Raw genomic sequence first — 12265 nt, forward strand, 5'->3', positions numbered from 1 at the left:
TTTGGAGGTGAAATGACTTTCCCTCAGGTGAATGGTGAGTTGGCAACAAAGCTGGGTCTAGAAATAGTTAATTCCATTCAATGCAAAATTTACAGTTATAGCATATATTTTGGAGCTAATAGAAATCAATTAATGAGTGGAAGAAATGTGTTTCATCTTATTCCCAACCTCCGTTACAATGGCTATAGGATCTCTTCTCTACCTCACTCTACTCTTTATATCTGTTATGGATAGGAAGAAACCTGGAACTGAAATCTGGAAGGCCTTCAGTTCAGTCTAACTGCTTTGGTTTAATCATCTGTATTTTGGTACCTCTCAGTAACCTGGGGGCTTTGTCTTTTTCCATGTAGTAGTCAACACCACTATTCTCCAGTTCTGTCTCTGAGGTTGACCCTGTTGGGTGAGGGCATGTGGTCGTTTTGAGGGTTTTTTCCTATAATTCCTTTAACTTCTAGGAGTTTAAGACTGTAGGATTATATTTAGCTTAAAGGCCATATTGAGAGAGCAGGTAAACAGGGGCTCTCATAGTCTGTCATACTGATGTAGAACATTTGCTACTGCAAGTGCTGTTAAGTTGCTGATGTGCACATCATTTGCTGCCTTTGTTTTCCAGGTAATATGCACGTGTCACTAGCTGAGGCCCTGGAGGTTCGGGGTGGGCCACTACAGGAGGAAGAAATATGGGCTGTATTGAATCAAAGTGCTGAAAGTCTCCAAGAATTATTCAGAAAAGGTAAGTTTTGTTTTTTGGGGTTTAAAAAAATTTTTTTTTTTTATATTGGATAGCTGAAAAACAGATACAGGGTCAGAGATTAGACTTTTGTTTCAGTATCCCTGTACCTTTAGCAGAGCATGAAAAGGAATACTTTTCTCTTATCTCTCATAGGGCCGAAAAAGCCCAGATGTTGTCTACATTCATGTGAGCATCTTCTGTGTGTCTGATATTGTGCTAGGCACTGAAAATGTAACGGCGATTAAAACCAAAAACACTCCTTGTCTGTTTGGAGCTTATAGTCCAGTGTGGAATATAATAGCTATTAACAAAATATTTATATAAACAAATGTAAAAAATGTAGTCATGACAAGGGTTAAAAAGGAGGGTTTCAGTGACTCTGTGAGAACCCATAATAGGAGGATTTGACTTAGTCATGGGTAAGAAAAGAAAGGCTTCCCTGCGTAAGTCACCAATGAGCTAAGACCTAAAAGAAGTGTAGAAGTTAAGCAGGTAAGAGGGAGGGAAAAAAACATTCCAGGCAGAGAATAATAGACACATCCCTGTTTCTCTAAATTGGGTTAATGTAAGCTGAATAACTAGTTTGGTGCTTCTCTATAGGTGGTTATTTGGTCCAAATGGTTGTGTGGCATTTTGGAGCTAGAAAAGTTAGTGAGTCACCCTTTGGTTTTCTGAAAACATTTGATACCTTGCTGAAAAGCTCCACATGAAGATGATGTTTGCTATTTACACCACAAGGCCAACACCTATTAAGAATAGTAGGTGAAGAAACCAAGCTTCATCTAAAGGAAGAATCAGTCTTTGAAATTGAACTGCATGAATAAATCAGGCACAGTAAACATGATAGAAATAGGTGAGGATTGAGGGTAGTGATAGTTCTCAAAGTGTGGTGCCTGGACCAGCAACATCAACATCATCTGGAAACTTGTTAGAGATGCAAATACTTAGGCCCACAATAGAGACCTACTGAACAAGAAACTCTGAGGGTAGAGCTCAGCAATTTGTTTTAACAAGCCATCAAGGACAATCTGATGCATGCTGAAGTCTGAGAACCATTTACAGGATAGAATTGCTAAAGACCAGGAGCCATAAGAACCTTTTGGAAAGGTTTGATAACCACTGATTGAGTACAAGAATGTCTAGAGTACAGGGGAAGAGTGTTTGGGGACAGATGGTAAAGCTTTTATTGTTATTGTAGATGTTGTTCTTTTCCAATTCATGGACAGGAACTTGAACAAAACAGCATTAGGGCCCACCCTTACTGCTACAACCTAGATGTTTGAAGATCTTTGATTAGAGTTAAGATTAATCTAAAGAAAATTTATTCATTTTATCTAATATCACTTACCAAAAACCTGGCTGTTTTAAATTACCTTTATTGCTCTGTTCACTTCACTTTAATTTTAAGGAAAATTTTCAGAAAATTCAAAAGTAAAAGTACTCCAGGGTATAGAGCAGGTAGCCATGCTTCAAAGGTGGTTGTTTAAGGAAAGATACGTTGGTAGCATTACTCAGTTAATTGACAATAGTTAGTCAATTAATAATTAAGAAACATCTCCTACATGGGAGGTATTGTGTGGAAGATCCAAATAAATAGAAGGTGTCACTGTTGCCCTTAAGGGATTTATTCAGACCAGATAGATGCATGTGAAAAGTTTACTACTTCAAAACAATGTGCCAAGTGAATGACGGAGACAGTAAGTGCTGCAGATGTTCAGAGGAGGGAACATCTCTTTTTATTATACTAACAGCAGGATCCTTGCCCAGCTCGTGACTCATAGAATATAAAGCATCTTGCATATTATAAGTACCTCAGGGTTTTTTCCTCCTTTCAAATTTCGTAATGATAATGCAGATTGAATGTCTGAATGTAAAATTCTTGTCATTGAAAGGTAATTATTGTATAACATATTGACACATTACAATAAAGAGACTTATTGGATGTGTTATAAAATTAATTGTAAGGCAACTATGTCTTAAATACTGTACAATGGGAGCTGGTTACCACAAGGCCCCCAGCCTAATTCACAGATGAATATCTGTAATACAAAGAAATTGAATTTGACTTTTTTGGCAGTTTAGAAATTACCAATCATTATGATTGCCAGTTGGAAATTTCTATTTATTTGGAGGAAACAACAGCTTATTTGGTTTAGTTTATCTGAAATCTATGATTTTTCATTCCTTGTATTTGATGACACAATGTCTTTTTGCCACAAGTTTTTCTCCTGATTCTTGTAATAAACTGAAATAAAATAATTCTGTATATAGTCAAGTTTTCTGTATCGGTGGGTTCCACATCTGTGGATTGAACCAACCACAGATCAAAAATTCAGTCATCCATTGGTATCCATTGGCATCCTTGGGGTGTTGGTTCCAGGACACCCTCCCACACCCCCACCACCACAGATATTAAAATCCACCAGTGCTGATAAAATTCGCCAAGTCTCTGATAGAAAATAATGTAGTATTTGCATATAACATACACACATCCTCCCGTATACTTTAAATCACCTCTAGATTACTTATAATACCTAATACAATGTAAATGCTATGTAAATGTTGTTCTACTATATTGTTTAGGGAATAATGACAAGAAAAAAAAGTCTGTATGTGTTTAGTACAGAGACAACCATCCTTTTTTTTTTCTCAATACTTTTTTATCCAAGGTTGCTTGAATCTACAGATGCAGAACCCACAGATATAGAGGGCCAACTATATTGGGGGAAAAAATACCACCAAGTTCCAAAAGCAAGACTTGAATTTGCTGTGTGCCAAGTACTAGTGCTGTGCCTTGAATCCACGCAAATGTAGTAATGTATAGGCATTTTAATAGATATTTCTCCTCCTTCCTTTGTTTTCACATCTCTGTGTTGTAATTTAGGTATGTTTTGTAAATAATAAATAGCTGGATTTTACTTTTTTCCTAGCAAAGGAGTTGCTATTCTTTAATTAGGAAGTTAAATGTGGTCATTGAAATAAAAGTTCTGGGTAAATTTCATTAAGGGTCTTACTACATTACGATTTCCTAATTATATGCTTCTCAGTACATCTTATTAACTGATTAGAAAGCATAGCTTATGTCAGAAAAAAAAAGTGTACAAAGATATAGAAAAAAAACAAACTCAGTATCTCTTATATTCTCACTTGCTCAGTCAACACTTCTGTGACCCAATGTGTGAGGATTTTTCCCATCAGCAACCAATTCTGCAGCAGATGCCAGCTGGGTGTCCTCTAATTTGATTTCAGTTCTGATGTTGTCTACCAGGAGACAATATCAGACTCCACAGATTAAGGGCTTAGTCCCACAAAACTGCTCCTCTCTTACTTAAAATGACAATCTCAAGTAAAAGGTTGTCGCCTATACTGACCAAAATTGGGGTTCCCACTACCCCCTTCTTGGTTTCTACTAATTTGCTAGGGTGACTCACAGATAGGGAAACACTTATTTATGTTTACCAGTTTATTATGAGGAATATTACAAAGGATACAGATGAAGAGATGCATAGGTGGAAGGGGCACGGAGCTTCCATGCCCTCCCCAGGTGTGCCACCCTCTGGAAACCTCCATGTGTTCAGCTATATGGAAGCTCTCCAAACCCAGCCCTGAATGAGAAGGTCCAACATACCTCTGATATGAGTTCCAGAAGGAAAACTAAGAGCATAGAAACAGAACAATAAATGAAGATATAATGGTTGAGAGTTTTTGAGAATAGATGAAATACGTAGATCATCAGATTCTGGAAACTCACATCATGGTCAAAATAAATAAAAATATATCTACACCTAAATTCATGGGATTGGAAATACATAACACCATAAACAAAGAGAAGAGTTTTGAAGCAAACAGAGAAAAAGAAAGATGGATTACCTACAAATAAAAAAGAATTAGGCTAATAGCAGACGTGTTAACAGCAACAGTAAAATTAGAATTTGGTAGAATTAAATAAATTCTTAAAACTGCTTAATTCTTTAAAAATCAAATCTTAAAACTGCTGTGAGAATACTTCATAATTATTATTATTTTGGGGGGGGGCTGGCTGGCACAGAGATCCAAACCCTTGCATATTTTTAAAATAAAAAAAGAGAAAAAATTACCAAAAAATATAACTCAACCTAGACTGAAACAATGTCTAATAGAAATATAATATGTGCCATATATACAATTTAATATTTTCTAAGAACCACATTAAAAAAAGGAACAGATGAAATTAATTTTAATATATTTTATTTAATCCAATATATTAAAAATATCATTTCAATATATAATCAATATGAAAAAGTATCAAGATGTTGAACACTTTTTGTACTTAGTTGTCAAAATCTATTTTACACTCACAGCACATCTCAATTGAGACTCTAAATCTCATCAAAAAATATTTAGATTTCATAAAATATACAGATGAGAAAGATTTACATTCCTAAGTTGTTCCACATATACTTAAAAGTTTTTCGACATCTGATTAAATATTTATTTTAAAATTAAAAGTAAAATAAATAAAAGATTTAGTTCCTCCATTATAGTAACTACATTTCAAGTTCTTAAAAGCTACATATGGCTAATGACTGCTGTATTGGAATGTTCATATAGAATTTGATGTCTTGCTAAAACTTTGGTTCAGGATTAAGGTTAAAACAAAACATTTTCATATAAAAGCTAGCAGTTGTTACCTTCAGCAGACCCTCACTAACGAAATTTCTAAAAGATGTATTTCAGGAAAAAGAAAATTTAACCCAGAAATTCTAATCTAGAAGGAAGAAGAAAGGTTTAAGAAGGAATGATAAGCAAAAGAATTAGTTAACTTGATGGTAAATCTAAATAATTATTGGCTGTATAGAACATCGGTAATGATGGCAACTTTAAAATTATAAATAAAATAATAGTTTGTAAGACTGTTGTATGTGATTGGAGTTAAAGTAGTCTAAGAGTTTGGTTCTGTTCATGAGAATGATGGGATATTGACTTTAGAGTCTGCATGTCAAACATCCTTAAAGTTTGTGACGATTATTACAAAAGAAAAAGAGAGAAAAGATGTAAAACTTCCAATGCAAAAGAAAGGAGACAAAGCACTGAGCTTCCAATTGAAATCCTGGGGTTTTTAATAAGCTTTTGTAAGAAATATAGAAAATTTTTGTGGATTAAAAGCTTTTGAGTAATTCTTTGAATAGCGTATGCAGCTTTTACAAGATCAAATTCTAACTAGTCCCTTTATATTACATTTTTAATTATCTACAGTCATAATTTTGTTGATTACGAGGGTGTATCAGTTGTCTTTGACATGCTACATCTTGCCCTGCACTCAAAAGGCCAGACAGGTCCTTCCAGTTAAATGTGGTTGAACCAGATAAAATTACCCCGCTTGTTTTCTGGAAACAAACTATAAAACATGAAGCTAAATTTAATATTTAGCATTCTTAAATGAATAATGTAGGTTGTTTGACAAGTGTATCAAGTACTTATAATAAACTATCCCTTCTTTGCAAACATATAGTCAATACATTATTTTAATTTTAAATTATTTTGACTTTAGGTATTATAAAGACAATTTTATAAATTTAAAGAGTTATACATTTAGAGGGAAAAATTGCTACAGGTGATGCTTTCTAGTCCCATCCTTGCTGATAAATGTAATTTTACTTACTAGACTATATTTGTTGTTTTAATTTTTATACATACAGGATTTCTTTTAATGTTGAGGTATAACATATAAATTAAATAGCATTGTTCTTAATTGTACAGCATTTTGTGAATGTACACACTCATGTAATCACCACTCAGATCAAGATACAGAACATTTCCAGCACCTGAAAGCCTCCCTTATGGTTCCTCCTAGTCAGTTCTTGGTTATCAAGGGTAATCATTACTGTGACATATCACACAGATAAGTTTTGCCTGGTTTTCAACATCATATGAATGGAATCATACAATGTGAACTCTTGTGTCTGACACTTTTACTCAGCATTCTGACAGATTTATTCATATTATGTAACTAAGCTATTTAAACAAAACATTTTACAATTTTTTCTCAACTTCTTTTCTCAAATACAGAAATTAAAAGGGGGCTTTATACGTTCTATCATTTAGAAACAAGTTAGGATTTTTACTTTTTTGTGGTGATGTGTATCAGTCACGGTTAACATTCTTACAAGACACTATACTAATATTTCTTTTTTTAAAATGGAATAGTTTACCATTCAAATAATCCTTCTCACTTTTCTCTTTGAGAGGGAAAAGATCTTTATAATGTAAGCAGGGGGTTGATATCTAAAGAGCAGCAGAGTGGCATTAGTGATCATTAAAATATTTTTCATAAGTTGCTACAGATTATAGTTATATAGAATCATGTCATCACAAAACAAAGCCAGTTACTTTCTGGAAAACAAAAGTGTACACTCATTTCCTTGATATTTTCATCCAAATTCTTCAAAAATGAAGTAAATGCCAGTCACCGTTGATATTATTGGTTTTTCACTCTTTGTATAAATTCCAGGTCCTTTAAAGTAAAATGAGGTTGGGGAGTTTACTCTAAATCTTGTATTTTCCCCCCTGCTTTTATGCAGATAGCAGAGGTGAAAGAATAAGATCTCTTTTAACAATACCTGTTGCTTTATAAAAGGCCTTTGCTATAAAACTTTCTTTTATTGCTAATGATTTATGTTATAGTTTATTTTGTCTGGCAAACTGTAATGTGGCAGCTGTGTGATCTTCATAGGTTGTCAGAAAGTTGTTAGGTGACAACAGAAATGCCAGCGCTATAAGAGGCTTAGCACTTAGTTCCCAAATGGCTTAAACAAAATTGTTAAGCTAGCAATAAAATCAGGTTTTTAAATAAGCTTTACCATTCAAACTAATATTGTTACAACTGCTTAAATAGGATGGTCAAACAAGATGTGATTGTTGTATTTTTAAAAAAAAAAAAAAACCCTAACAAATAGCTTTTTAGAAGTTTGCAGCCTAAAATATTATGTATATATGGAATAGTTTTGCTCTCAAAGTTTGGATACTCATTAATATAAAAGTTTATATTTATCCCAGGACCTTTTCTAGATACTGGTTGTGTGCTTAATGAAACATTCATGTATCAGACAAGTGAAAGAGAAAAATTGCTCATCCCAAGGCCTGAGTCCGTAAAATACAGGTATTTATTGGATTTGTAAAAAGTGTTGTAGAAGAAACAAAATGCATAGGAAGTTCATTTGTAGTTTGCTTTACTTTGGGAATGAGATAGAAAAAGCCAAGTGAAGAAAATGATATTAGATAGTGTAAGGTAAAAGAAATATCTTTTTCTTACCCATGGTCAAGTTCATGGCTTGAGGCCCCTATAACGAAAGACAAGTTAACAAGAGAAAAGCATACAGATTTGTTTAATATAAGTTACATGTGACACGGGAGCCTTGGGAAATGAAGACCTAAAGAAACAGGTAAACCTGTGGAATTTTTTATGCCAGGTTTGATGGAGAAGTGGGTAGTCATAGAGAAGTATTATTGGATAACTAAGTATGATCTAATGGTAGTAAACTGAAGGGAATACGCAAGACCTTTTTATTCAGATTCTTCTCTGTGTCCCTCTGTCTTCAGAGATAAGGAGGTGCTTGTCCTCTGGGTGTAGGGCAGGCACCTCTTGAATGAAGGTCTGTAAAGCTACACAACTATGCCAGTTGTCGAGTAAGGCAAGTCATAACTAAAGCCAAAATGTTTCATTATTTTAATTATACTAAGTTTCCATTTATATTGTCGGAGCGAGGGCTCAGACCCTTCAAACCCATTGTACAGACTGGGTCCACAGACCCCTCACACTCAGGTCCATGCTAGGTAATTGGGAAAGATCCTGGGAGACGTTGGCAGACGACATGAGCTCAGTCCTCAGTAATGGCGGCAGCAGTATCTTATAGCAACTGCCTCCAGCAGCAGTCGTGGCCTCCCCATGGCCCCCCTGGGGACATCCCAGGGGTGGGGAGCCACTGTTGATCAGAGCCACTCATCCTTTATACTTAAGTCCATAACCCAGGACACCTGGGTGCACATGTGCAATTACATTAGACAATAACCAAGGAACACCTGAGTGCACATGCATATTTACATCAAATGCTCGGCAAGATTCTGAACATCTGAGGGGCCCTGACCATTTTCCTATATTTTCCCAACAGAGTCTTATGTCCTACTTCAGGGGAGAAGGGTGGTAAGGTCAGAGAGTGACCTTCCTGTTTCTGCAGTTTTCTCAAATGCCAAGGTGCCATATTTTGGGGTAGTATGTCTGTCAAGCTAGGGATAGGGCTCACAGACCCCTCAAGCCCATTGTACAGACTGGGTCACAAACCCTTCATATGTAGATTCACAAGCTAGGTAATAGGAAAAGATCCTGGGAGCCGTGGGTAAAAATTTAATAGGCTTTATTCAGAGCTAGGAACAGCCACCCTAGTGGCCTCCCAGAGTGTCACAAGAAGTGTCGTGTATCAGAGCCATTAGTCCTTTATACTTAGGTCCATAACCCAGGATGCCTGGATGCCCATAAGCAATTATGTTAGATAATAACCAAGGAACACCTGGGTGCACGTGGATCTTTACAGCAAATGCTCAACAACATTCTGAACATCTGAGGGGCCCTGACCATTTTCCTATATTTTCCCTACAATGTCCTGAACTCCACCAGTGAGTAAGGCAATTTATTTCTAAATATCAGAAATAAGTGGCATCCTCAGGTTGGTGCCATTTAATCAGCCTCTTCATAAATAGAAAAGAGCTATTTGGGTCTCATTTCTAGTATAAAATTATTTCTGATGGTTATTCTGCCTTTCTAATATAATGACTATTATAATTTGGATAAAATGATTACTTGAAACACTTTAAAGGCATCTCTCCTGTAAAATGCCTCACTTGTAGTCTATAAGCAGCAAAAAAAAAATTTTTTTAAGTGTTAGGGAAGGATATAAAGTCATACGTACTCCATCTTATGATGTACTTAATATCAGTTAATTGACAGAACTGAAGAAAATACAAGATCAAGAAGTGAATTAATTGAGCTATCATACCATTTAAATGCCCCTAATTAGGGCAGTTGTTCTTATTTGTGTCTAGGGTAGGTTGGTATGCACATCTGAATCCCCAGGAAGCTTTTAAAAAATACTGTGTAAAAACTCATGCCACATCTCCAGAATTCACATAAAAATCCTCAGCAATTTAGGAGACAGAAGGCCTGTGTGGTTTCTTAATTATACCAGCCCCTCAAAGTCAGACACTTTGAAATAAGTTTGTTTCAATATTCAGATTACCAAAGCTGACACTTACTTTGAATCACACTTGAAAATATAACTAAAAGGGATTGGGGAATAGAATAAAGATCCAGGTATGCTCTGAGTGAATAATTTAATTTAGAGTATTTGAAAGTTGAAAGAAAACTTTGCTTTTCTTCATAATGGAACTCCAGAATAACCTTTTTTGTGACCAGAAAAGTCTAAATTGATAAATTGTTGTCATAGCAGAGCAAGGCAGAAGAACACCTTTAAAAGGTATGAACCTATAGTATAGAGTTGAAATTGTAAACAAATTCATTTTTTCAAGTATTTCAGTTACATTATTATAAAGGCATTGTACTTGATCTTTAGAGAATTCATGGTTTCTATCCTTAAACCATTTATATTCTGTGAAAACAGAGTTACAAAAGCATTGTGTTCAGCATTTTGGCATGTAACTTTATGGGGCACAGTTTTGTTGATGAAGAAAGTAAAGATGGTTGGTGGAAAAGGTGGAAGCCAAAGGAAAATCAAAAAGGAGGACCTTAGTATATCAAAGGAATAAAGGGAGCAGTTTGCTTAGAATATGATAAAGAAAGAGGAAATGAAAAGAACTGCTAGAATTTCTTTCATGCTGCTTGAATAAGGTGGCCAAGGAGGCTCTTAAGATACCTGCTTCCCTCTATCCATATTGTCCAGTCGTTTAAGTCTTGTTACTTTTAATAATAATTACCAGTGTGGTTTTACTAATATAGAATGCTTATATATCATTTATTAAACTCAGATCTCATTAGTGTTTTGTTACCAAGTTGCACAGTTCTGGAATTACCTCAAGAGTCTTGCAAGTACATAACAAAACAAAACTACTAGAAGCCTAATTGATCAGAAGCCCTACCAAGATTCCAGTGGTTGTGGTTTGGGCAAGTGGCATGTGGTTAGTCAATTAAAAAAAAAGAAATTAAATTTGTGTGTTAGTGTTACTAAGAGTCACCATTAAGAAATAAAAATATCTTTAACCTCTGTTTTCCAGTGAAGGAAAGTTCATAAAATAGATCAATTTGGAGTGTCAAGTTTGCATAATTTGTTTTATCAGAATGTTACAACTTCTATTACAAATAAAAATTTCTAAAACTATATGCTGATACTGTAGTGATAATGTGTACATTCAAATAAATATCTTCATGGAAGAGTCCATATTATACCTAAAGATAATGATGAGGTACAGTAAAACACTAATTGGACAAGTGTACTTACTTAATAAGTACTTATTGGCTTGATTATCAAATTTTAAACCAATTGTTCTGAATTGGGGATCTATGATAACTAGCAATGCAATGTAATAAATAGAATACTTATAGAAGGGAATTTCTCAAGGAGTTAATTTTAATTAAAGATCAAATTAGTGTTTTAGGATATTTTGTACCTTAAATCATCTGTATTTCTAATATGACATCTAGGTAAGAGGTACCAAAAAAAAAATTCCCAAAGATCAAGAATAGAGAAGTTTGAGAATTTCATCTCTTATTCTGAAACTACCGTGCTTATTATGTATTTTACACTCCTTGTCATCCATTGAGGGATAAAAGTTAAGTAGGTCACTGAGGATGAATGTGAGTAGTGACTTTTCTTAGGTGTGTTGTCTACAACCAGTATCTTTAAAAATTTTTTTTATTAATAATAGTTACCACTTTTATATGGCTCTTACTGTGTGCCAGGAACTGTTCTAAGTGCCTTTTATTTTTAATTAATCCTCACAACAACCTTATCTATGATGTAAGAACTATTTTTACAGATAAGGAAATTCAGGCACAGAGAGGCTAAGTAACTTACTTAAGATCACAGAGTAAGCCATAGATGTCAAACCTAAGATTTGAACCCAGGGATTCTGGCTCAGTCGATACTCCTAACCGTTATACTATACTGTCTCTCTTAATGACATGAGACTGCATACTAAATTAACAAAGTCGCATATTAAAAAGAACAAAATGAAGCTGACAGTTTCTCTAATATCTTTCCAAATCTCTTAGGTGAGTTTAGGGATTTGGATGATTAACAAAATCTCATAGCTTCTGTACCAGAATAAAAGTTCGTGAGAACCGAAGGCTTATAGGAGTTTATTAAATGCTGTTGAATGATTGGCTAGATCAAGAAAACTTACATGATGTAACATGTCTTTAAAGAGACTGTCATTATAAATTTATATTATTATAGATATCAATTCCAGTCATTTACACAATTTTATTTTCAGAAAAGGATTGCTATTCCATCCTGTTTCATATTGGAGGTATTGAAGTTTTTAAAA

The 12265-nt window shown here is 34.6% G+C and overlaps 1 protein-coding gene across 4 annotated transcripts in view; it reads left to right on the forward strand.

The window, feature by feature from the left end:
• Positions 1 to 618: 618 nt before the first annotated feature.
• The window catches only part of PTPN13 (protein tyrosine phosphatase non-receptor type 13), a 143401-nt gene continuing 131754 nt past the window's right edge, over positions 619 to 12265 (forward strand). For all 4 annotated transcript variants that reach the window (XM_063107629.1, XM_063107628.1, XM_063107630.1 and 1 more), the window contains exon 1: positions 619 to 733. In XM_063107629.1, coding sequence (XP_062963699.1) covers positions 619 to 733 — 115 coding nt within the window. The remainder of the gene's footprint in view (positions 734 to 12265) is intronic.

This window comes from Cynocephalus volans, chromosome 9, assembly GCF_027409185.1.
Source record: "Cynocephalus volans isolate mCynVol1 chromosome 9, mCynVol1.pri, whole genome shotgun sequence".
Lineage (NCBI taxonomy): Eukaryota > Metazoa > Chordata > Mammalia > Dermoptera > Cynocephalidae > Cynocephalus > Cynocephalus volans.